The 23,872-nt window shown below is 38.8% G+C and overlaps 1 protein-coding gene across 1 annotated transcript; it reads right to left on the reverse strand.

Moving 5' to 3' along the window:
* Positions 1-21,735: 21,735 nt before the first annotated feature.
* On the reverse strand, positions 21,736-22,615 carry LOC140927779 (uncharacterized). The gene has a single exon (XM_073377459.1). The coding sequence runs from the start codon at positions 22,610-22,612 to the stop codon at positions 21,854-21,856; it is 759 nt and encodes a 252-aa protein (XP_073233560.1). The 5' UTR covers positions 22,613-22,615; the 3' UTR covers positions 21,736-21,853.
* Positions 22,616-23,872: the final 1,257 nt, after the last annotated feature.

The raw sequence follows: 23,872 nt of genomic DNA on the forward strand, positions 1-23,872 counted from the left end.
TAAGACCATCCGAACTATCGGAAAAACTCAAATTCCCAAACTTTTTGGTCTTGAGCTAGTCAATTTGCTTTATTTCTACCCACCCTCTCTATCTCCTACTCATCCACCAAGACGACTCTGGGAATGACGTTGCCCGAAGATTCCCGAGGTTCTGCGATACACATATTTCTAGTTAAAGTTTCAATTCACGTTTCACCTGCTGAAGAAGGTCATTGAATTGGCTTCATCGTCAACACCACTGTTGTCCGTTGCCGCTGACACCATCAATACTTTGTCGTCGTCATCGTCACCAAGCAACATAATTAATTAACAGTTGTCAAGTCAACCATAATTCCAGTCCTACTTGTGACAGTGCCTTACCAGACAATTGCTTCATTTCTCTAGAAAAAGGAGACAAGGCTGCAAGTGAAGGTTCTGACCGAATAAAGATGAAGTTACCCCTCTTTCTCTCTCCGGCTTCAGCAGTTTTACCACATGCTAATTTAGTCCATTTAATTCGATACAAAACTTTTATTAACAATTTTCAGCCCACAGTTACGATCCGATTCTAATTTCATTTCAGACAAGTGCTTCCACATTATTTGGTGAAAGACGGGCATTGAATATTTTTCAATGTCAATGGCTAGGATTTCATGACAGCAGCTATCGTTGAGGACGCGTCACATCTGAAGTCAGTTCGGATCTAAATAAAAAGCATCTCAAGAACAAGAAATCTAGTTTTTCGTTCAAATCACTATTGAAGAGACTTCCAGGCTGCTTCTACTCTCAGACATCAGCGACTTTCTGACCTAAATGTAAGGTTTCTGAAGAACAAGGATTTAGAAAGCAAGTAATAGTTTGCCCTTGTTATTACAACTCAATGCTGCTATTGATCCGTTTTAATCTTTGGATGTGTGTTTTTCCTTGTAGTTTTGGTCTAGACAGTATCTTAAGCTCTGTTTTGGAAGTGACTCGATTTGTATAATTCCATTTAGACACGACGGTCATCTTCGTTGAGCTCAATTGGATGATTACTGGAATTAAAGTCATGGCTTGAAATAATCATCAAAGACTTTTGAGTTATTTTAGGATATTTTGGGAGAACATTTTCTTCCTTTCTGGTACATACCTTGAATCTTGTAGGTAGGGTCAAGTGATCAACCACTACGTCACTGGGCCGGTAAGAGAGCGTTTTCACATGACGTCACGGCGGCAATGTTGGTGTTGTAAAGTAGTCCTCTGGGAGTTGACTTCTTTTCTTATGCAAACGAATTCTTTTGTTCCAGTAAATTTGCAGGGATGCTGGTCACGTCAGTGAAAATTCTCTATATGTAACGACTGGGAGCTGAGACAACCTCTGGAACTACCCAGACCTAAAAAAAAGTTTCTAAAAGCAGATTATCAAAGTAAACGTTGCACCATGACAGTTCCTGAAGAGGCCCTGGCGTTTGAATCTCGTGAAAATATTTCACATCAATTTGCTTACCTACGAAGCAATGTTCACGAGTTGGAATCCCACTGGAGCAGAAGTCAGTTTATCTATAAAGTCACGACTTTGGTGCAGTAAGGGCACTATTGACCGTAAAGCTCTTTACTTTCTACATTCTCGTACTTACAGGTTATAGATCACTACTGATGAGAGTTGGGTTCAGAACTGCCATAACACGGCTGGACGTCTCTGCGATCTCTTACCTAAATAAAATACTTGTTAAAAACAGAGTAAGTGATATCAAAACAACGGCTTGTTGAGCGGTTAGAGAACCAATTACAGAGTCCACTGCTGACATCCAATTCTCTTCTTTAAGCTATCATCAAACAGATTCAGTGGATTGCTGAAATTCTACACCTTGAAAATTGCACTCTTTGGTGGACTAGGAGCACAAGGCCACTAACCAAAACAAACATCGTGGGTTTTAATCTAACTAAAGCCTGAATGAATCAGTCTTAATACCTGAGAATAGGTGCATGTATCAGCACAATCAGCGTAGTGTTCTCATGGTTCGTGTCATTCTTCCTTAACTCTTAGGAGGTGGAAAACGCTAAACATTCATTGAACCAATGTAAAAGAATTGAAAGCTATGATTCGCTTTCTATCACTCAGCAGATAGTCGCAATAATTTCTTTTATTTGCTTTTTACTTTTTCGTTTTTGCAGACAATTTTCGCGAATTCAGATACAGGCAAAACGTTACCTTGGAACCTCTGAGAATCTTCATGCATTAGAAAGTTATTGCTGTTTATGTTACACGTTAAGCTATAAAGTCAGCGTTTGTGGCATTAATTAAGAAGAATTCAGAAGTTCCAAGTACACTCTAATTTTCGCAGCCGAATTGATAAAAACAATTTACATAAATGCATGCAAGAAAGAATTCCATTATTGTAAAATAGCTTTCTTCCTTTACATAATGGCTCCCTTATATCCTATATACTCGGCCACGTTCTTCAGGCACGAAATAGACTACGAGCAGCCTCTTATCCTCTTCAGATTTAATGAGGGGAGTACACGCTTGCATGAGCATCACGCGGTTCGTGCCTCATCCGCCCCGCGCCTTCAGTCACGCACGTGGTCATTTGAGAATCGTGTGTAAAATCTTTTAGTTCTTCTCGTTGGAGCAATATGTTAAAGGAATTTCATACTGGTAAAGATGTAAGGACTGCCACCTGTTTAGCTTTTAACGGCGATACAAAACTAAGAAAAAAAACAGCGGAAAATAGGCCCACCCAGGTTTCACCGAGAAACCGGTGAAGATATGAATTCCACTAGGTCGCTTACAGAGGGGTGTTAGAAAAAAATTTCCACTTTAGTCTTCGGTACATATTAGGCTCAAGTTCAAACTTACTGTGGTTTAGGAATGGCCCGTTTACAAAGGTTAAACAAGAGCGGTGCAACAACAAGTCTGTATAAACATGGGCCTTTCTTAAATATGATAAAGTCTATCGAAGTCTCAACACTGCACGATAAATTGGATTTACACCAAATTTACTTAGCGCAAATTTGGTGCAAAAAAGTGCAAACTAAGGTTAAATAAAGGGCAAAGATGGTAAATACCACATTTGCTCTAAAATTTACACCCCCATGTAAACTGGCAGGCAAATGCGGTATTTACCATCTTTGCTTTTAATTTCCCCCTAGTTTGCACTTTTTTGTACCATATTTACACCGAGTAAATTTGTGTAAAACCAATTTTTCGTGCAGTGCAAGTTGTTCTTCGTTTGGTTTCTAGTACTGCATAAAGGATAATTGGGTAGCATACATCTACACTCTTCCTCCAACATGATATATAGACACCCAATAGCATTCTTTTCCTGGAAGCTGTTGGAACAAAAACAGAAAGTACAATTTATTGTTTAATTTTTAAACAAGATCTCCCAGCTTCACTGATTTCGCTATTGCTGCAGAATATTTTCGTCGTGCATTTAAAAAATCTTAATAGCTTTAATTTTATCATTGAAGCAATTGCGATCAATGCCTACTCCCAATTCAATTATTGTTACAATTTTCAATTAAATTACATGCATGCAAAATACATTTGATGGAATTTTTAATCCCAAGCTGTCCTAATGTCACTAAGTAAAGCAGAGCAAGCAGACGACTGTGTCGAGTCAATACCTCCAGTTCAACTGAACACATTATCAGAGATTAGTTTTCTCTTACTCCTCTCGGTGCAATGTTTAGGCCATTGTGTTAACTCTATGAAGCTGACTTGTTCCCAGCCGTCTCTTGAAGAAGCTATTGATGAAGAAGCTTTGAATTAGTTTTCTGATACTTACCAGGTAAAAACGCCATGGCCATTAACTGAGCTTTGGGTTTCCGTCACTATCATCATCATTATTATCGTCGTCAGCATGATCATCATCGTTGTCGTCTGCATCATCGTCAGCATCATGGTCGTCAACATTGCTATCATCATCGTCGTCGTCATCATCATCCACGCAACAGGCGTCAGACCTTTTCACATCACGGTGCCTCACCATGGCTGCTCAGCTTGTTAACGTTCACTGCTCCTAAATCTCTCAAGATCTTAGGACAAAATGTTTGACTGAACTTATCATCAAAGTTCAGGTTTTTTCTCACTCCTTCTTGGGGTCAATTCGTTTAACACATAATAACAAAACAGCAAAGACAAAAGCGTCAAGTTGTTTCTAGATATTTCGGATGGTCAGACCGTCCTAATATAGCGTGAAAGCGACACAGTTGGAAATGTCACATATAAATTTAAACTAGCGGAAAATAACCCTGGTCAGTAGGGATAAAACGTGAAAACAATAACTTACGCACAAAAAAGGCAAATAAATAGAAAGAACGAAACAAAAAGAAACTTGGAAAGATATTTATAAATTAAGTATGACCGATAACTATGTTACTAATAAGTACAATGATAATAATAGAAAAGGAAAAACGTTTAAAGTGACTGAATTTTACAAATCAAAAATACTTCTAGCTGGATTTCTGCAACGTGACTGCTTTAATTACTGTCCTTGCAGTTACGGTTTCAACAACCAATCAAGTAGTTTTCGTTGCTGTTAATTCCTTTTCTGTTATTATTATTATCATTATCGTGATTATTATTATTATTATCAATAATTTATTATACTATTTATTTGACCTTATTTTCAGTTTCATTATGATATGACATTTATGTTGTATTATTTAATTTTACCAGTTTTCTTTTTATCTTTCGTTGCTTTCATCTATTTCTTATTTCAAGTTCGTTTTTGTTCCATTTTTCCTCATTTATTTACTTTTTTGGCATTTTTTTTTTCTTTTGTGCTTCAAATGAGTCCATCATGTGCTTCATTTGTAAGTTATTATTTTCAGTTTTATCCCTACTGGCCTTTGGTAAATCCTCCGAGAAGGGGACCGTCAAGACCATCCAAACTATCGGGAAAACCCAAATCCCTTTTGACTTTGCTGTTGAGTTATTTTGGTCTTCAGCTAGTAAATTTGCTTTATTTCTACCCACCCCCCATTCCAATCTTTGTACAGGCAATCATCCAACCCCAAAACCAACCACGTTCCCAAGGCCCTCTCCTACTCATCTACCAAGAGGACTCTGAGAACGACGTTGCCAGAAGCTTCCCGACGTTCTGCGATACACATATTTCTAGTCAAAGTTTCAATTCGTTTCACCTGCTGAAGAAGGTCATTGAATTGGCTTAATCATCAACACCACTGTTGTCTGTTGCCGCTGACATCATCATTACTTTGTCGTCGTCATCGTCACCAAGCAACATAATTAATACAACAGGTTGTCATGTCAACCATAATTCCAGTCCTACTCGTGACAGTGCCTTACCAGACAGTTCCTTTATATCTCTAGAAAAGGGGGTAAGTGTAAGTGTAAGTGAAGGTTCTGACCGATTAAAGGTGGAGTAACCCCTTTTTTCTCTCCGGCTTTCAGCAGTTTTAACACATGCCTATTTAGTCCATTCTTATTAAGAATTTTCCGCCACCAGCTTCGATCCCATCCCAATTTCATTTCAGACAAGTGCCTCCACATTATTTGGTGAAAGAACGGCATGGAATATTTTTTACTTACCTCTGACGAGTTGAGCAAGATCCCACCAGGTACCGTTTTCCAGTCAATGGCTAGGATTTCATGACAGCAGCTATCCGTGAGGCGTCATATCTGAAGACTTAAGGATCTAAATTAAATACATGTCAAGAACAAGAAATTTAGCTTTCGACAACTGAAAATCTATTACATATTTCGCTCGTCTAAGTAGGCCTGGGTCTCACTCCCACTAACACTTCGCAAATCAAGCTGCCATCATGCAACAGAAGTCCATAAAAGATAAGATGCTTTTAACATACAACACATTTGTAGATCGAAGACGCACCTTCAGCTACAAGGAAACTGTATTTTAGGAGCACCCAACGACGGGGTTTCCTTCTGAATACATTGAAAACACTCTTTAGGCTATCCTGTTTTCCAGAAATCCATTCCGTAAGCGGCGCAATAGAATTTACATCTGTTGGGTCATCCTAGCCTGGGGAATCGTCGAGTCTTTTCGAAATTACAAGGGCTTCTCTATTATTTTCCCTAAAATTTTGGATGCAATTTATGTGTTACAAAATTGAGATTTTCTATGATTCCTCTCTCTATTACATTTTTGAATCCGAAAATTTTAGATTTCCTTTTGTTTTTATACGAAAAACAGCCTGATCTAGGGAGTGAAATGTGAGAAATTAAAATTCAGAAAATCGTAGTGAATTTATTAGAGAAGCTTCGAAAACATACATGAACGGAACGGTTATCTAGAAATTCTTGGCCGTCCTTAAGTAATAGAAAATTATAAGCAATATTTTCTTCTCCGAACTGCTGTTTTACAGAAACAGTCGTTGAGTGCCCCTGTGTATGTACTTGGATGAAGCACGCTTGCCGTCGTCGTGAACAGTTAAACAAAACCCACTGTGACAGATGTTTATCCCAAAAGAACCTCCTTTGCGAAATTTTTAGAAAGGGCTTTGGAGGTTCACAACCTGAGCGGAGGCGATGTTTTTTTTATTACAAATTTATCTTTCCTTGTATTTTTTGAACGTTTTCGTATTTTTCTCAGTACTAACCTATGATCTGCCAGGCTTGTTCGTTCAAATCACTATTGCAGAGACTTCCAGATTGCTTCTACTCTCAGACATCAGCGACTTTCTGACCTAAATAAATAAAGTTTCAGAGGAACAAGGATTTAGAAAGCAAGCAATAGTTTGCCCTTGTTATTACAACTAAATGCTGGTATTGATCCGTTTTAATCCTTGGATGTGTGTTCTTGTAGTTTTGGTCTAGACAGTATCTTAAGCTCTGTTTTGGAAGTGACTCTTGGATTTGTATAATTCCATTTAAGACACGAGGGTCATTTTCGTTGAGCTCAATTGGATGATTACTGGAATTAAAGTCATGGCTTGAAAGACTTTTGAGTTATTTTAGGATATTTTAGGAGAACATTTTCTTTCTTTCTGGTACATACCTTCAATCTTGTAGGTAGGGTCAAGTGATCAACCACTACGTCACTGGGCCGGTAAGAGAGCGTTTTCACATGACCTCACGGCGGCCATATTGGTGTTCCAAGACAATGAAACGGCTGCCATGTTGGTGTTCCAAAGCAGTCCTCTGGGAGTTGGCTTCTTTTCTTATGCAAACGAATTCTTTTGTAAATTTGCAGGGATGCTGGTCACATGAGTCAAAACACTCTTTACGCAACGACTGGGAGCTGAGACAACTTCTGGAATGGCCCAGACCTAAATAAAAAGTTTCTAAAAGCAGATTATCAAAGCAAACGTTGCACCATGACAGTTCTTTCAGAGGCTCTGGCGTGAATCTACTCATAAAAATATATTCATATCAATTTGCTTACTAATGAAGCAATGTTCACGGGTTGGGATATGAACATTGCTTCAGTAGTAAGCAAAGTTACGACTTTGGTGCAGTAAGGGCACTATTGACCTTAAAGCTCTTTACTTTCTACATTTTGGTACTTACAGGTTATAGGTCACTGCTCATAAGAGTTGAGTTCAGAACTGCCATAACACGGCTGGACGTCTCTGTCTATCTCTGACCTAAATGAAATACTTGTTGAAAACGGAGTAAGTGATATAAAAACAACGGCTTGTTGAGCAGTTAGAGAACCAGTTACAGAGTCCACTGCTGACACCCAATTCATTTCTTTAAGCTATCAGCAAACAGATTCAGTGGATCGTTTGAGATTCTACTTTGAAAATTTCACTCTTTGGTGGACTAGGAGCACAAGGCCGGTAACCAAGACAAAGATCATGGTTTGAATCCAACTAAAGCCTGAATGAATCAGTTTTAATACCTGAGAATAGGCGCATCTATCAGCACAATCAGCGTGGTGTTCTCATGGTTCGTGTCATTCTTCATTACTTCTTAGGAGCTGGAAAACGCTAAACATTCATTGAACCAATGTAAAAGAATTGAAAGCTACGATTCCCACCCTATCACTCAGCAGATAGTCGCAATAATTTTTTTACTAATTAATTTTATTTTTTCCATTTTTGCAGACAATTCGCGCAAATTCAGATACAGTCAAAACGTTTCCATGGAACCTCTCAAAATCTTCATGCATTAGAATGTTATTGCTGTTTATGTTACATATTAAGCTATAAAGTCAGCGTTTGTGGCATTAATTAAGAAGAATTCAGAGGTTCCAAGCAACGCTCTAATTTTCGCAACCGAATTATATAAACACAATTTACAAAACTGCATGCAAAAAATGTCTTCCATTCTTGTAAAATAGCTTTCGACCTTTACATAATGGCTACCTTACTACCTACCTACTTTATATTCGGCCACGTTCTTCTGGCACGAAATAGACTGCGAGCAGTCTCTTTTCTTCTTTAGATTTAACGATGAGAGTGCACGCGTGCATGAGCGTCACGAGGTTCCTGCCTCACCCATCTCGCACCTTCATCCACGCGCGTGGTCATGGGAATGACCGGTTCACAAAGTTTAAACACGAGCTGTGGGAGAAAAAGTCTGTTTCAACATGGGCCTTATTTAAATATTTAAGTCTAGTTAAGCCTCAAGTTGATATTTGTTTGGTTTCTCGAGCTACACGGAGGATAACTGGGTAGTATACATCCACACTCCTTCTCCAACATGATATATAGACACCTAATAGAACTTTTTTTGTGGAAGCTGTTTGGACGAAAACAGAAGATACAATTTATTACTTAATTATTAAATAACGATCTCACAGGAATTGTTTTGCTATTGCTGCAGAATGTTTTGGTGGTGCATTTGAGAACTAAGCATGATAGCCTTAATTTAATCATTGAGGCAACTGCGATCAATGCTTACTCAAAATCCAATTCTTTTAACTTTTTCAATTAACTACATGTAAGCACAATTCATTTGATGGAATTTTGAATCCCAAGGTATCTTGAAAAGATAAGAATCGCATTTTCTGATCTTCCTTTGCTTCAAAATAAGTGAAGCAGAGGAAGCTGACGACTGTGCAGAGTCAATATTTCTAGTTCAACTGAACAAACTTGTATCAAACCTTAGTCTTCCCTTACTCCTCTCGTTGCAATGTTCAGGCCCTTGCGTTAACCCTATGAAGCGGACTCGTTCCCGGCTGTTTCTTGTCTCTCTCGACTATTAAGCTATTGAAGAACCTATTGATGAAGAAGCTTTTGAATTAGTTGTCTGATTCTTACCAGGTAAAGACGCCATGGCCATTAACTGAGTTTTGGGTTTCCATCATTATCATCATCATTATTATCGTCATCATCGCTGTCATCATCATCGTCAGCATCAACGTCGTTATCATCATCGTCGTCGACATCGTCGTCGTCATCATCATCATCATCATCATCATCATCATCCATGCAACAGTTGTCAGACCTTTTCACATAACGGTGCTTCATCAGGCTGCCCAGCTTATTAACGTTTACTGCTCCTAAATCTCTCAAGATGTCAAGACCATATGTTTAACTGAACTTATCGTCAAAGCTTAGTTTTCTTTTCTCACTCCTTCGTTGGGTCAATTCGTGTAACAAAAACTGACAAAATAATAACAAAACAGCAAAGACAATAACGACAAGACGTTTCCAGATATTTCGGATAATCAAACCCTCCTTATAAAGCATGAAAACGGCGTATTTGGAAATTTGATATTGACAATAATCTAAACTAGCTGAAAATAATATTGGTCAGTAGGGATAAAACGTATAAACAATGACTTGCGCACAAAAGAATAAAGACTTGTAAAAAAAAAAGGCAAATAAATAGAAAGAACGAAACAAAAAGGAACTTGAAAAGAATATTTTTAAATTAAATGTATCATATAACCATAACAATAATGAGTATAATGATAGAAATAGAAAAGGAAAACGTTTAAAGTGACTTAATTTTAAAAATCAAAAATACTTTTAGCTGGATTTTTGCAACGTGACTGCTTTCATTACTATTCTTGTAGTTACGTTTTCAAAAACCAATCCAGTATTTTTCGTTGCTGTTCATTCCTATTATTATTATTATTATCGTGATCATGATTATCCTTATTGTTATCAATAATTTATTATACTATTTATTTGACTTTGTATTCAATCTTATTATTATATGACTTTTATTTTGTATTATTTAATTTTACTAGTTTTCTCTCTATCTTTTGTTGCTTTTATTACTTCTTATTTTTAGTTCATTTTTGTTTCATTTTTCTTCATTTATCTACTTTTTTGCCACTTTTCTTTTCTTTTGTGCTAAAATGAGTCCTTCAAGTGCTTCATTTGCATGATATTATTTTCAGTATTATCCCTACTGGCCTTTGACCATCCGAACTATTGGGAAAACTCCAGTCCCTTTTCCCTTTGCTGTTGTGTTACTATTGCTCTTGAACTATTTCTCCCCACCCTCCCATCCCTGTTATTTTAAGGTCAATCCATTCCCGAAGCCATCCACGTACCCAGGGCCCTGTCTTTCTACTCATCTCCCAAGAGAACCCTGGGAACGAGGTTGCCAGAGGTTCTGCGATACACGTATTTCTAATATTTCAATACACGTGTCACCTGTTGAAGTAGGTCACCACCGTTATCCTTTGCCGCTGACATCATCGTGCCTTTATCGTCGTCATCATCACCAAGCAACATGATCAATACAACGGGTTGTCATGTCAACCGTTTTTCCAAGTCTACTCGTCACAGTGCCTCATCACCAGACAGTTCCTTCATCTCTCTAGAAAAAGTAGCTAAGGCTACAAGCAAAGTTAGCGATGGTTCTGACCAAATAAAGGTGGAGCTACTCCACCCCCACCCCACCCAACACCCCACCCCCCCCCCCCCCTTCTCCGATTTTGGCAGTTTTAACATATGCTTATTAGTCCATTTAATTAGATACAAAACGTTTATTAGGAATTTTCCGCTACCAGCTTCGATCCGATCCCAGATCTGAGTATTTTTAAAATTAAAAGGGTTTCAGTGTTATTTTCCCGAAAAATTTAGATGTAATTTAATTATTATGAAACTAAGAATTTTTGCGATTCCTCTCTCTATCAAATTTTACGTTTCCTTTTGTCTAAGAAAAATAGCCTGATCTGGGGAGGGATTTGTGAAACATTAATACTTCAGAAAATCGCATAGAATTTGGTTTTTAAGATAAGGTTCGAAAATTGTACATAAATGGAACGGTCATCTAGAAATTCGTAGCCGTCCATAGGTAAAAGAAAATTATAGGCAATATTCGCTTCTCCGAACAGTTACTTTACAGAAAAAAGGTCGTTGGGTGCCCTGTGAACTTGGATGAATTATGCTTGCCACCGTCGTGAACAGTTAAACAAATACCATAAATTTTGTCGTCAAAGAGCCTCCTTCTGTACAATTTTTGAAAAGCGTCCTGTAAGTCCACAACTTAAACGAAGATTGTTTTTTATCATTATTACCGATTTATCTGGCAGTGTTCGTTTTTTTTTTCTGTACTGACCTATGATCTGCCAGAAGGGTTCGGTCAAATCAGTAATGAAGAAACTTCTGGATTGCCTCTGCTCTCTGACATCAGGGACATTCTGACCTAAATGAAAGGCATCTGAAGAACAAGATTTAGAGAACAAGTAATAGTTTGCCCTTGGTTATCACAACAAAATGCTGATATTGATCCGCTTTAATCCTCGAATGTTTGTTCCTCCTTGTAGTTTTGGTCTAGACAGAGTATCCTTAACTCTGCTTAGACATGACTTTTAGATTTGTATCAGTCCATTAAAACACAGTCAATTTGTAAAGCTCAATTGGATGGTTACTGGAATAGGTCATAGCTTGAAATAATCATCAAAGCCTTTAAGGTCGTTTCAGATTATTTTGGGTGAACATTTTCATCCTTTCTGGTACATACCTTGAATCTTGTAGGTAGGGTCACGTGATCAACCGTTACATCACTGAGCCATCGTAACGACTGCGAGTGGAGACAACTTCTGGAATGGCCCAGACCTAAATAAAAAGTTTCTAAAAGCAGATTATCAAAGCAAACGTTGCACCATGACAGTTCTTTCAGAGGCTCTGGCTTTTGAATCTCGTACAAATATTTCATATCAATTTGCTTACTAATGAAGCAATGTTCACGGGCTGGAATCCCACTGGAACAGAAGCCAGTATATCTATAAAGTTACGAGGTTGGTGAAGTAAGAGCACAGTTGACCGTAAAACTCTTTCCTTGAACGAAAATACCCACTCTTTGGGTTAATATGTTTATCCTCTAGAAGGATAACTTTTTTAGACTTTTTCGTATTCTAGTACTTACATACTTACAGGTTACAGATCACTGCTGATAAGAGTACAGAACTGCCATATCAACAAGGCTGGACTTCTCTGGACCTAAATGAAATACATCTTAAAAACAGAGTAAGTAATATCAAAACACTAGCTTTGAACTGGTTTTAAAGTCCATTTCCTTTTAAAGGCCTTGAAATGGACTGCTGAAATTAAATTCGTTTCTTTCAGTTGCCATCAAACAGATTCAGTGGATTTTTTGAGATCCTACACCTTGAAAATTGCACTCTTTACCTTTTGTTAGAGTGGAAGCACCACAACCAAACAAAGATGGTGGGTTTGAATCCCACTAAAGCCTGAATGAATCAGTTTTAATACCTGAGAAGAGGTTCACGTATCAGCACAATCAGCGTAGTGTTCTCAGGTTCGTTTCATTCTTCCCTACCTCTTGAGCTCTGGCAATAGCTAATCGGCTTCACGCACTAAATCTGGAACTCAAAAAGATAATCTAACAGTTAGAACACTTTAAAAAAGAAACAAATATCTCCCTTACCTTTAGAACTTCATGCAGCGTTTTTCAGTCGTAGTCAGTATCGCCTTGCGTTTCTTCAGGAACGCAACCAATAAATCCAAAACGAGCTTCAGTTTGGCGTGCTCGGTCTTGAGAGGGCGTGCCCTAATAGACGTCTTCGAGGCGGCGATGTTCGAGGAAAAAATGTTTTAAAAGATGATGTCCAAAGTTCCTGAAATAAAACTTGTTAAATCTTATCGCTTTACTAGAAAAAATACACTGATGAAGCAGCCTTGTGTTTCGTAAATTCTTATTGTTTATTGCTGAAAAGCAACTCCGCTACAACAAAATATAAGTTTAAATCTAGATTATTTAGTACTGCCTAAAAAGAGAAGAAACAAGCTGATGAATTTTTCTTGTTCGATTAACTTTATTTTTCATCAACTTGCAAGTACGTACAACTCAATTACGATAACCTTAATATGTGTCCTGCAATCAGCATTTCACTTCTGATTTCCTAGACTGTCGCGCTGTGCGTTTCTTCAAGAACGCCTTTAAAAAGTAGTGCAAATGTAGGAAAAAGCCATGTGTGATTTCTATAGAGCACGCCCAAGAAAGATGTGTCCATTAATCCTCTAGAAAAAAGTGGAGGTAGAGTAAAAAAGTTTCTCTTCCTTCAAAGCGCATTTCACTTTCGACTTCCAAAACTGTCGAGCCATGCGTTTCTTCAAGAACGCATCCAAAAAGTGGTGCAAATGTGGAAAAAAGCCACGTTCGATCTCTAGAGGACACGACCAAGAGCTGTTTCCATTAACCGTCGAGAAAAAAGTGGAGGTAGAGTAAAAAAAGTGTATGCTTTGCAATCAGCATTTCACTTCCGACTTCCAAAACTGTTGCGCCGTGCGTTTCTTCAAGAACGCATCCAAATATTAGTGCAAATGTGTGGAAAAAAGCCATGTGCGATTCTCGAGAGAGCACGCCCAAGAGAGATGTTGAGTAAAAAAACGGAAAATATATGATTGTCGACGTACTAGTACCTGAAATCAAAAGGTTAGTTATTTGTGCGCGCACACTTGCGTTAAAAGATCACACTCACAACTCAGTGTTTTTGTTGTTGTTGTTTTATTTTTATTGGCGTTATTACAACAAGTAGTTTGTAAGATACCTGAAAATCAAATCATCATTAGTACTTATAACTAATTACACTATAAATTAAGGTTAAATTTAAAAGAAATCACACAGACAACATATTAATTAATTAAGTCTTTTTATTGAATTCAGTTCGCCGATTACAAAAATTAAGTAATCTATGAACGAAGGGTGCGCTCCTACAAAAATTTGGCGTCTGAGTGAGACTGAGGTGTGTGACATGTGTCCATTTACCTTGACACCTCGAATGAAACACACCAGGGTCTTCCAGACGGTACGCAGGGATAATTGGCGGCTTGCTATCGAAGTATCTTCGATACCAAGCCTTCACATTTTTCGAAGCCGAATACGGAATCAGATCGAAAGTCGTATCGAAAACTACAAAAAGCCGAATGGACCGATCCGAAAATCTAACCGCCTAACAAAGCAAAAAAAATCCACATACCTTGTGCCACATCGAATTCTTACTTGGGCTGATTGATGTGGTGCAAGGTTTGCATTAGCAAAGAACCTTCTTACAAAAACAATGTTGCTATGGACCGTGAATTCAATTTGCCGTACGCTATTCGAGACCAAGCGAGTCTGCTCCTTGGGCAAACTTTGTACCAACATCAATCAGCCCTACCTTATATGGGATGCTGTACTCTGTCATCATGTTCCTCCACCAAAAGACCAATGATACTGGGACGTCCCACAGTCCAAAAGACCAAGGCGTAGATATGTATAGTCGATGACGTTGTTGTTTGGTGCTGTTTATGTTGTTGTTGATAACTTCGAGTTGTTGCAAAGAAGAAGTCCGGCCGGCCAATTAAAATTACGCTATTATTCAATATTAACAACTGTCTTAACTAACATTGGACTATCCGAACGTGGGATCTGAGGTAAGATGAAATTCAGCTTCTGCGTGGAACAGTTTCTTGAATTGCTCTCTAGTCTCCATTTGCTTTTTCCAAGAACAATAACGATGATTTCACTGAAAATTTTCAAATTCGTTCCCACATGGGAGTATAATTGGGGATAATATAAGAACTTAATTATGGAAATCTCGACGTTAGCTAAGACAGCTCTTTAAAGGTATTTCTATATGCTGCCTTCTCTAGCAATACCTTGCCTTCCTAATCATGAATTCGTTTACACTATGATGTCATCGGCTTCTGTTTGCATAGAAGCAGAATGACGTCTTAGTGTAAACGATCATGAACACCATTGTCGCAGTCATCACGATCGTCATCATCATCATCGTTATTGTCGGTTTTATTTCCGTGATTTCTTTTCTCCGTTCATTGCTGCAAAGGAAACTAACTCGTCTACTTAAGTAAATTGACTACTGGACTATCTTTCTATGGCTCTCCAAGTTCTTTGTTCTTCTTTCTTCGGCCGGCTTCTTCCTTTGATTTAGCACTGGACCCACAGTACAATATGACACAGTTCAAACAAATACATTTTATTCATATTTCCAACATTTTGTTACAAGATACAGAAATAAGTTGTAGAAACAGCGTGCTGCAGTATTCAGTCCCAGTCAAGACGTATTTTACGAGCTGTAGGAGGAAGAACGCTGCTGATGACACTCGGCGAAAAAAGAACGAAGAAACCAATAACCACGAACGGTCGACGTGAAGACTACGTACGCCTACCATTTGTAGACGATCTGGGCCTGCGTAGTGCAATGCAGGACTTCCTAAGAAGAAAACTCTCCAGCGAGGCAAAATTAACAGGAAGACAAATCAAATCGTCTTTGTGTCAATGATGCCACAACCAGAGTATCCTCTCCTGCTACTTACTGAAAGACTATCTATAACCAGCGAGGTTTTCACATGAATGCCATTCAGGGACACGCATATTCAGGTATGGTGGGCCTCCACATGTGTGTCCCCGCAATATTCGGCCCAGTAGCATTCTCGTGATCACTTCGCAGGGTAATAACTCTTCTTAAAGCATATCCGCGGTTTGCTCTTGGTCCTCCAACGATGAAACTGCTTCGTAGTTTGGTCTCGAAGACTTCCTACGCTTACGATTTGTAAACGATCTAGCCTATGGTGTGTGAGTTGTCCCATGTTACCCTGGTAACCTACAACAAGGTGTTGGCTCCTCGCAGGAAGAATCGCCTGGTCGCAGATTACCTTTAGTGTAAGACTAAACCTGTTAACTAATCTACCATCACAAGTTCGAAGTCTGCAAATGCGCATCAAAAAATTTCACTTTACACTTGTACTGTTTGACATCAAAAGCCAAATTGGTAGGAGCAGACACGACTTTGTGATGCTAAACTAACTATCTACCTGTAACCAGAGAGACCACTAAGCTTGTAAGCAGTGACCAAATGAGGTCCTCCCACAGTAGCTGAATGATCTGAAGTCTCTAGTTTACTAATTTATGTCTTAGAATAATCACAGTCTGGTTGAACCTTGCGAATGAAAGCTTCACTTGCCCAGCGCATAGACTGTCAAGTGAAGCGTGATAGGTCAGTTCAATTGGCGCAACTACTGCGGGAGTTGTAGTGAAGACGACGACAAAACCAACGGCGTCGGTGGCGAAGTCCATCTGAAAAAAGCGCAAAAAGATGCAACCGAACCGTTTCGAAGATGCCAAACCGAATCCAAAAAGCCGAACTTATCCTTAAAAGCCGAACTCCTGTCGCTGACCGAACACCTGCAAAGGAACCCAACCTAAGAAAAAGGGAAGGGGAGGCCCTTACCAGCCCGGGGAGCCCCGCTAACTAAACTACCTACAATTTAGTTAAGCCGAAAAAAGAAGTACGGAGTCTTTTGGCCGAAAGTGTGTGGAAAGTATGCTTTGCAAGGTTCATCCAGAGCTCTATTTACCCCCCTTGACCCAACCCATAAAGAATGCACCTAACCTGTACCATTTCAAGAGGTTGGGTATGCTGTGCTGATTGGATGCTGAGTAGTCAAGTATGGTGGTGATGTGATTTGGTGGTCTGGTGTAGCAGTGGTGGTCTGATCTGAGGGTCTGATTTGGTAGTCGGGTCTGATCATGGTCTGTTGTTGTCTGATCTGGGGTGGGATCTGATAGTGCAGTGTGGTCTGATTTAAGGGTGGTTCTCAGATGGACTCTTTTGGTCGTCTAATCTGGAAGTCAGCCAAAGGAATATGGTCTGGTCTGAGGGCTGCAAATCGAAAACATAACAAGCTGAGGTGATAGTAGTAAAATTCCTTAGTTAAGTACAGAAAGCTACGTAAAGAGGAAAGGAGAAAAATTAAAATACGGGAAACACTTAATCTTTCTAATTCAGATGCAACTTTGAAAAGCTGTTTGACCGGAAAAAGGTTTGCAAAAACCCAACCAAACTGATTCAGGTTTTTGGTGAAGATCGTTTCTATTCCTAATAAATATTGTAAATTGCAGAGTTCAACATCATAGCAATTATACAGGCTCTATCGCAATTTTTTTATGCGAGAGGTCGCGCGTGATGTAGTCATATCATATGAGGACTGGCTCTGGTGACAATCTTTGCGAATCTTGTCATTGTTTATAGCCATTCCAAACTATATTGGGTGTATGTTTGTAGCTCTTATTCCATCAATTAATTTTCTTCATTTATATTAAAGTTTGATCGAATGTTTTAAAAATAATGAGCAATCTCATTTAAAGGTGATGTTACACGGGACGATTCCCAACGACGATTTTCACGGCAATACAGCGTTGTAACATTGGAACAATGTGGTAACTATTCGAAGCAATGTCGCAACAATGTTGCAACACTGTGTTGCGCTAGAAATCCTCATTGCGAATCGTCTCATGTAACATCAACTTAACGTGTAAGAAAGCCGTATATAATTTTATATATAACCTCAATAAATTTCAGCTTTTCCAACCTAGTGTTTGCGAAAGCGTAAACGAAGCAGCAGTTTACAAAAAAAATGTTCTAAATTGCCATATTAAAGTTTTGACAACCACGGCCCCTCGCGTGTCCCATCTTCGACAGTTCAGTTTAAGTATAATTATGGCACTTCATCATTCTGTTAAACATTTAAATATCTTCAAGTATGCACAGTACCCGCACTGCCTGCCTCGAATAGCTTTCGCTAAATGCAGACAGTGTGTATGTTTAATGTATGTCTTTGCTTTTTAATAAAATGTTCGTTGTTGTTTAATAATAAGAAATTCACGAAAACATCTTTTGCAAACTTCGAGGCTTTCCGCATTAGCTTAAGTGCAGTGGCCTCATTTGTGATATTAAATTCGCCAAGAGATGTTGTACACCGAGAAACAAATGGATCAAATTTATCATTTTTGAAAATTTATTTCTTGGTCACTAATATAAATTTGGAAGAAAAGCAAGACATGATTCGCTGGGCTACTTTTATCTGGAATCAGTCTCCAATGAATTTCACTTGTTTTTTAGTAACAGCGACGTGCACGACCTTGTACGAGATACGAAGGGCTTTCAAAATCATGTAACTATTATGCTTGAGCGGGTTACATTTCTACTCGCTATTTCCCCGCTGCTGCGAACAAATAATTTAACTTCAAAACGAGAACATTCGACAAAGAAGTAACTAAATTTTAAGTTGGACTTGCCAGAATTATAATTTTCAACCGAAATGACGACAACTTTAACAAGTAACTTACCTCGTGCGCTGGTTTTAACATCCCAGGCGGTTTTCATAGTAAGGTTTTTTCTGATGAAGCTGATAAAGACGGATATATCCTGTTAATGGGAGCGTCGTGTTTCTCTGAGTAACCTTCGCAAGCAGCTTTTTGCAACCGAAACTATCAATTTTTGAATGAAGCGCGGGGCAACGTTTTGACTTGAATACTAATTTCTGATTGGAGGTTTCTCGCTGCACGTGTCTATGTGGTATGAACAAGAGTTGTTTACCTCATACACCTCGGGGCTTTTGGGAATCATTTAAATATAGGGCGCGATCCATTCAACCAAACTTTCCGGAAATTTCGGTCCAAAACTCAATGGATCGGTTCGGTCCAACCGGAAAAGTTTCGAAAAAACGGGTCCACCTTTTGAGGTGGTCCTCTTTTCCCGGTCGGACCGGTTGGAATTTTGTTTGAATGGATCGCGCCCATAAATTCTTGAAAAGGTTTTGGGCGAGTGAACTATTTATTAATTAAATTTGGTGGGAAAGGAAATTGTAAAGGAAAAACTGACAAATTTCCTGTAAACGAAACCTGACTGGCGATTGTTTTACACAAAAAATTGTAAAGCCTGATTTCTCTTTTACTGGAGTTTGCGGTTTTAAATAAATGCAGCTCAACGATAAAACTGTACTCAGGGTTTTTTGCATGGAACTCGTACTTTAGTCGGGACTCCTTCGGGAGTCTCAAAATTTGACTTTTCCGACAATTTAGTGTCCAAGAAATTCTGTGCAGATACTTTACGAGCTGGCACTGAAAAGGGGTAAACCTGGCAGACTGTAGTGTGCCATGTTTCGAGCGAAATTCTAAAAGAGCACTATAAAAAGATCTAAAAGGCGTTAATATATAACAGGGATGATGACGGATTATGCTTATTTCTCTTGACCGATTATTTCCGCGAACTTCGACTCAAAATCACGATTTCCCAATTTAGTACAACTGTGGCTTAAAGCATTACCATATACAAATCGTGATCTACCAAATAAAACACAACCCCTTCTAAACGTCGATCATTCCTCAATGTCTTTGTAAATATTTATCTAAATCGCCTCTTAAATAGCCGAAATGTTATATAAGCGTTTCAAAAGATGTAACACAAGCAAAATTTTACTTCAACTATCAACTTATCAACTTATCTGTAGATAGCAAGCGAGGAGCGCTTCTCCCCTCGCGTGTGTCTAGCCCTCCTCGCTCGCTCCCTGGGCCTTCGCACGCCCGAATAACGCGAAAAAAATAACGCCTGTTATGCAGGCTACAGGAGTAAAAGAGATTGCGCCGATACAGTCGACTCCCGATAACTCGAACCTTCAAGGGAAATCGAAAAAAGTTCGAGTTGTCGGGAGTTCGAGTTATCGGGAGCTCGAAGAAAATAGCCGAGAGTAAGGTTAAAAACAGTTTTTACTGCACAGTAAACATTTTAATCACATTTAATTGAAGAAATGTCAAGTTAAAATTAAAAGATACTTCTAGATATATCCGAACGTAATGTAACAAAACATAGCCTAAGCAGAGCATGCGTTTTACTGTTTTGAGAAGTAAAGTTGCTTCACGTTAGCTAGCCCTGTGTACAGGCTACACTGTTAGCCTGTAACAATCAACATCAGCCTCCACTAGTAAACTATACTCCTACAAAAATTCAATGTTACGGACTCCAGTAGACGGTTTTTCCCGACTTTTTAAGGGCTCAAAACATGAGTTATCGAAGGTAAAATATAGAAAATGACCTGAGGGGAAACGAAAATTGGTTCGAGTTAGCGGGAGTTCAAGTTATCGAGGGTTCGAGTTATCGAGGGTAAAATTATAGTGAATGTATGACGGAAATCCAGGAGAAATCGATTTTGGTTCGAGTTAGAGCGAGGTTCGAGTTATCGGGAGTCGACTGTGTGTTTATTACCCTGTAATAGGACAAAAGACAAAATGCACGCAAGAGAGATTTTGTTATCTAAACATTTCTTGTCTGAGATTAAATACTACTTAAATCTTTATGAGTTTCTCAAGCGAAGAATTCACGCATTAGTAGGAAAACTCAAAAACAGATGTTTCTGTTGGTTTCCGGCGGCCATATTTGTGCTCCTGAAAGGCGCCTCCATACAAAGCTTTATAAAATTGGGTAAAACGTTTTTCCGAATATCTCGCATTAGCCTGCGACGCCTATTTGGGCGAGTGAAGCGAGTCTCGCGAGAACGAGCGAGCGACGCGCGTTCTCGCGAGGCTTACTTCGCTTGCTCAAATAGGATAGCTTGCTCGCAGGCTAGTCTCGCATATGAAGTATTGTACAGACCTGATTCTTGGCAACGCTTTTTGTATAATTATCTTCTTTCATTTCCCAGATTCTAGACTTTCTGTATTAAAAGGTTTCCATTTTCGTGTTTTATGGCGTGACATTGAAAACCACCAATAGTCATTTCTTTTGTATGCTTAAAGTAAAATAAGATTCATCTAGAAAATCGTGTAGGCAATACCCTGTCTCACGCGCAATTATATACCCCAGGACAGACTCACACTGTGGCTCGCTGACCCTACTGAAATGACTGCAATATGGTGGCGAGGATAACTTCACGCTTTTTCTTTCTGGTGGTCACTTTTTGAATAAATTTAATGTCATGGAGGCATAGCCGGTAAATACGTACGCGAATACAGCCTCAGGTAATCCGAGCTCAAATAAGCGTTTGTTCTGCTGCGTAAACATGGGGGTCTTAGTTTGGGACTGAATCAGCTTAGAGTTGATGTTTGTCTAAATAATGAACCAGGATTTGCATAGCGTATGACTTTAGAACCAGCGTTAATAGGTTTCGCGTCTATCATTACCTCAAGGGTCAGTGATAGTTTTAACAAATGTTAAGTAAAATTACTTCAGGCTAGTAAATTGTAAATCTACAGCAATAGTACTGCTTGTAGTCATATTTTAGAATGGTAGGGAAACTCAAGGATACTCTCATACACTTTTTTTAAGAATGTTGATTTTTCGGCCCAGGCTGAATATTCTCATTTATTTTGTCGATTTTAGACTGAATATATTCTTGCATGAATTATTCTTCATTAAAAAATTATAGCTTATGGCAAATTCCGCTTTACAATGTATGATTTCAAGTTTAAACATAAAATGTACTGTATTTACAGATTTTCAAATCCTTCTCAAATTCTCAGCCTCGGGTTTATTCCTAAAATATTCTTAAAATTTATTTTGTATCATAAAAAAGAGTTTATACACTCAAGGCGAGTACTTAGAGCATAGCAGTCTAATTCTAAGCAACTGATTGTTGGCTTATGTGAGTTCGTGTAGATTTCTGTCTTAGTTTCAGAGAAACCCTACCATATCATAAGGAATTTGGCTACAGGGATACACAAACCATGCACAGTCTTCTAATCTTTTCCTACCTTAGATCATTGACTAATTAAGCAGAACCATGCTGAATAACATACGCTTACAAGCAAAGCACAAATTACAAGGATAACGAACGCGTCGCGTTTCCGCTGCTGCAGTCTGGCTGTTAACCGATGCTTTGAGTCCGATAACGCCACATTTTCCCTTGGAAATTTCAGGGCGGGAACATTGCACCCAAGAAAGGTGCACAGAGGCTTCCAGCCTTGATTTACGTTGTAAATCAACAGTTTATCCTTTGGAATGACCGCTTGAACTCGCTCGTTGTGTTCGCGGTATTTCTTCTTGAAAAGGACAGTAGACTTTGAATTTAGGCTTCCAAAAGCTGCTGTTAACATGGCGGTATCAAGGAGATGTAAGACCGGTGGTTTTCCCCGTATCCACTGCATGATTACATGAGGCCACTTGATAATCAGTCTGTTAAGAATTCCGCCTTGCGTCTGATCAAATTCGTTTTGCTTGCTAAAACTTTTCACCCAAATTTCTTCGTCGTCTCTTAAAGTAAGAATGACTTTCGCATCAGGAAAAGCTTCGTAGATTTCTTGAAACCAAAACGCAGGAGGCAAATCGGCCACCGCGTCGATATCTTTGTACATTGCCGCAAAATCCGGGGATTTTCCTTTGAAATAAACAGCGAACCATTGATCAAGATGAAATTTCCTGTGTTCTGCAGAATCAAACACTGTAAAGCCAAGGATTCTTAAAGCTTTAGCCAGGGATGTTTTTCCTGTCTTGCACAAGCCTGCACAAACAACCTTCATCACCTTAATAATCAGACCACAAAGAGATGACGCTAATATCTTGTCCTGAAAATGAACTTTTATTCTGATATCCTTCCGACTAAAAAAATACAGATACACACATCGTCTCCGCTGACAGTACATATCGTACTCGCTGACAGTCGCAGCCAGAATTTTTCTCGGATCAGTTTAGTTTTCTGGGCAACCGAGCTCGATACGAGTTTATCGAGCTCGATATGTCAACCGTCCTCGCTTTGTCGATACCGAGCTCGAGGCCTCTCACTTTTCCGGGGGGACAAAGTAAAAATAGTTATCGAGCTCGATGACTTATCGAGCTCGGTGACTTATCGAGCTCGGTTTTTCAAGAGAAGAAAAAAAGAGAAAAAATTGGAAATTAAAGCAATAATGACCACATGGAGTACAAAATCTAAAATGCCTTCTCGTTCTCAATTCCTTACGGACAAAAAACATTGTGTGGCTGGTCGATTAAAGTTGTTTTGGCGGCGAGTCTTTTAAAAAATATATTTTGTATTTTAAAAAAATATTGACAAAAGGCATTTTAACATAGCGCGCGTGCTTGCCCTATATAAGTCCTATCAAATCTTTATTTACGCACGCCCTTGGGTAAATAAAGATTTTTAATCATGATGACCTGTTTAGCTGTGTTTTCTCGTCTCTTTTTCCTAAGTACAAAATACCCAAATTCGACGACAATGATGAAAAACGTTCTAGCATTTTTGGAATTTAGCTTCTCCACTCAAACCAACAGCCAAAGGGGTGAAGATGTTTCGCAAATAATTAGAGCCTGAATCGTTGAAACGTCTGCCGTAAAGATTCCCTGCTAGCAGAGGTCTCTCACGACGAGGCAAAAATGAAAGAAAGGGGAGTCTCTCCCCTTTCTCTCATTTTTGCCTCGTCGTGAGAGACCTCTGATAGCAGGGAACAGTAAAGACTGACATTTAGCTGGAAAAAGACCACAAATTGGTCTGTGTCGGGAAATATCCAATTCGTATAAAGTGTCTTCCGTTTTTTAACGCTTGTTTATCCTTTACAAAACAAGTTAATTATAAAGTAAGCTCACAAGCGAAAAGTTATGCACTTTTGTTATCTCTGAACAATCCGACTGAAGCAGGAAAATTACTCTTGCAATAACAAGACAAATTACACCGCAAGAAGATCGACGTAAATTTATTACTCACAAAAGCAACTGCTGCCAGGTCTTCTCAAGAAGTCGTAGTGAACAGACATTGTTCGTAAATGAATATAAAGCAGGAAGACATG

This window comes from Porites lutea, chromosome 2 (genome assembly GCF_958299795.1).
Source record: "Porites lutea chromosome 2, jaPorLute2.1, whole genome shotgun sequence".
Taxonomy (NCBI): Eukaryota; Metazoa; Cnidaria; class Anthozoa; order Scleractinia; family Poritidae; genus Porites; species Porites lutea.